Source organism: Eurypyga helias, unplaced genomic scaffold (assembly GCF_000690775.1).
Source record: "Eurypyga helias isolate BGI_N326 unplaced genomic scaffold, ASM69077v1 scaffold20074, whole genome shotgun sequence".
NCBI lineage: Eukaryota > Metazoa > Chordata > Aves > Eurypygiformes > Eurypygidae > Eurypyga > Eurypyga helias.
Window position 1 is genome coordinate 11677 of NW_010245881.1, and position 2249 is coordinate 13925.

At 62.7% G+C, this 2249-nt stretch overlaps 1 protein-coding gene across 1 annotated transcript in view; it reads left to right on the top strand.

Moving 5' to 3' along the window:
• HDAC7 (histone deacetylase 7) overlaps nucleotides 1-2249 on the top strand; it is a gene marked incomplete at both ends in the record, with an annotated part of 11688 nt that overhangs the window by 8613 nt on the left and 826 nt on the right. Inside the window, 5 exon segments of the mRNA XM_010150226.1 lie at nucleotides 1-2; nucleotides 4-31; nucleotides 604-724; nucleotides 933-982; nucleotides 2077-2184. The exon segment at nucleotides 1-2 is cut by the window's left edge and continues 95 nt beyond it. Coding sequence (XP_010148528.1) covers nucleotides 1-2; nucleotides 4-31; nucleotides 604-724; nucleotides 933-982; nucleotides 2077-2184 — 309 coding nt within the window.

Here is a 2249-nt window from a genome sequence, read left to right on the forward strand (position 1 = left end):
TCGGGAGAGGGGGCGGCCCAGCCGCTGTGAGGTGAGCTGGCGCGGGCTGGGAAAGGGTGTGCTGGTACGAGCAGATCTCGTGTAAGCGCTGTGATAGGGTATCCTGCTCCCAGATCTTCCCAGCCTGTTTACCACCGTTATCCAGAGGGTCCAGATTTGTCCGTTGCTGGCAGTGCCGAGTTGGGGTGTGCTGGTTTGACCATCTCCTGCTGCGGATGGCAGTGGGAGGCTGCTGTGCTGGAAGATGGGCGTAGGGAGAGGTGTGATCCCCAGTTTAGGGATCGTCAGTGTCAGTGCCAGTCTGTTAGAGACCCTGCCCTGGTTTGGGGGGGGCTGACTGGTCCACAGTGGGCTCTGCGGGTGTCGGAAGGTGGTGCTGGCATTTCCTGCCTGATCCCTGCCTGCACATGAGAGGGATGCTCCAGTTTGCATCCAAGGCAAGCACTGAGCCTTGCAGCTGCGCTGCAGCTGCGGGGACACGAGCTGTGGCTGTGCTCGCACGGCAGGACCCACCACCTCCACCCTCAGAGGCTGCTGTGAGTGGGTGGGGGGGCCGGCGCCTCCCACCTGGGGCGGCTCCGTCACCATCCCCGTCTGCTGCAGTGCCTGCGGGGACGCAAGGCCACCCTGGAAGAGCTGCAGTGTGTCCACACCGAGCGCCACGTCTTCCTCTACGGCACCAACCCCCTCAACCGCCTGAAACTGGACAACGGGAAGCTGGCGGGTGAGTCCACATCCGCATCCCTCGGGAAACCGTGCCCTCCCCTGCTGCCCGTCCCTGCCCGTACATCCACACCGGAGCACCCTTGGGCACCACGCCAAGTGGCTCCCCCGAGGGCTGGTCCTAATTCTGGCCGAGCAACTGGGCCAAACCCCGTGCCGTGCGCCCTGTCCCCCACCACTCCCCAGCTCCCTGTCACCTCTCTCTGCAGGGATCCTGTCCCAGCGGATGTTCGTCATGCTGCCCTGCGGAGGGGTGGGGGTAAGTGCTCCATCTCTGCTCCGGTTGGTTTTGGACCTGGTTGTTCCTTTCTTCTGTCCCCAGTGAGGGCTTCCTCTGGGGCCTGAGTAGAGAGGGAGCTTGTGAAGCCATGGGCACAATGTCACCATAGCAGAGCTTCCCCCTGTCCTTGGGATGGTCCTGAGCATCCCACCCTTGCCAGGGGATCCTTTATGCCCCCTTATTCCAAGGGGCCCAGGAACCAAAAGCCCATCACAGCCATTCCCAGGAGCCTGGGGCATTAGAAGGGACTCTGGGGAGGCCACAAAGCGTGGTCTCCGTTGAGGGAGGGGAGCAGTGTCCTGGGGACAGCAGCTTGCCACTTCTCTCCAGACACTTCCATGGCCTCTCCTTTCACAGCTTGCCATCCCGGTTTCTCTCCATTCACTGCGTTCTCCTCTCTTCCTCTCTCCCCCCTGTCTCTGTCCTTCTCTCTCTCTCTTTCAGGAAGGGTCTCACTCCATGCCTTCCTGCTGCCTCTTCTGGTTCTCCTCCTCTCCTTGCCCCCGCTGCTGGGCACCAGCTCTTCTCAGCCCCGTTTGCATCTACTTTCCGTGCTCTGCCTCCCCCTCCCTGCCCTCCTCTCGCCCGTGCCGTGAAGGCGGGGGGGCTGGAGCTGCCCCTCTCCGTGGGCAGAGTTTGCACACATGGAGTTGATCAGAAGAGACTTGACTTTTCCGGCTCTGGCTCGGCCCTTGACGTGATCCTGATCAAACCAAGATGTTTGGTTAAACAATAAAACTAAGATAAAGAAGGTAACGAGCATTTTCTCCGTCACTCCTTCCAGCCCCCCGGGTGCAGGGGGAGATGCTCCGTGCGGAGCTCGGCTGGGGGCTGGGGCTGACGGCAGGCGGAGGAGCTGCCATCCCGGTCGGCAGCACCAGGGAGCTGCTGGGGAGCTTCTCCCATTGGCGTGCAAGAGGGTCCGGCTCCGTGGTGCCTGACCCTTCAGCCTCCACAGGACTTGCACCCCTGGCTCTGAGCAGAGCAGCTGGCAGAGAGCGTGGCGCCCGTATCCGAGATCTCCCCCCTGTCCCGGTGCCCTGTTCCCATCTGACCGATCCCCTTGCTTCCAGGTGGACAGCGATACCATCTGGAACGAGCTGCATTCCTCCAACGCTGCCCGCTGGGCTGCGGGCAGTGTCACCGAGCTGGCCTTCAAGGTGGCCACCAGAGAGCTGAAGGTAGGGTGGCCTCACGTGGGGGTCCCCGAGCTCTCCATTGCCCTGTGGCCGGGCAAGAGGGGGAC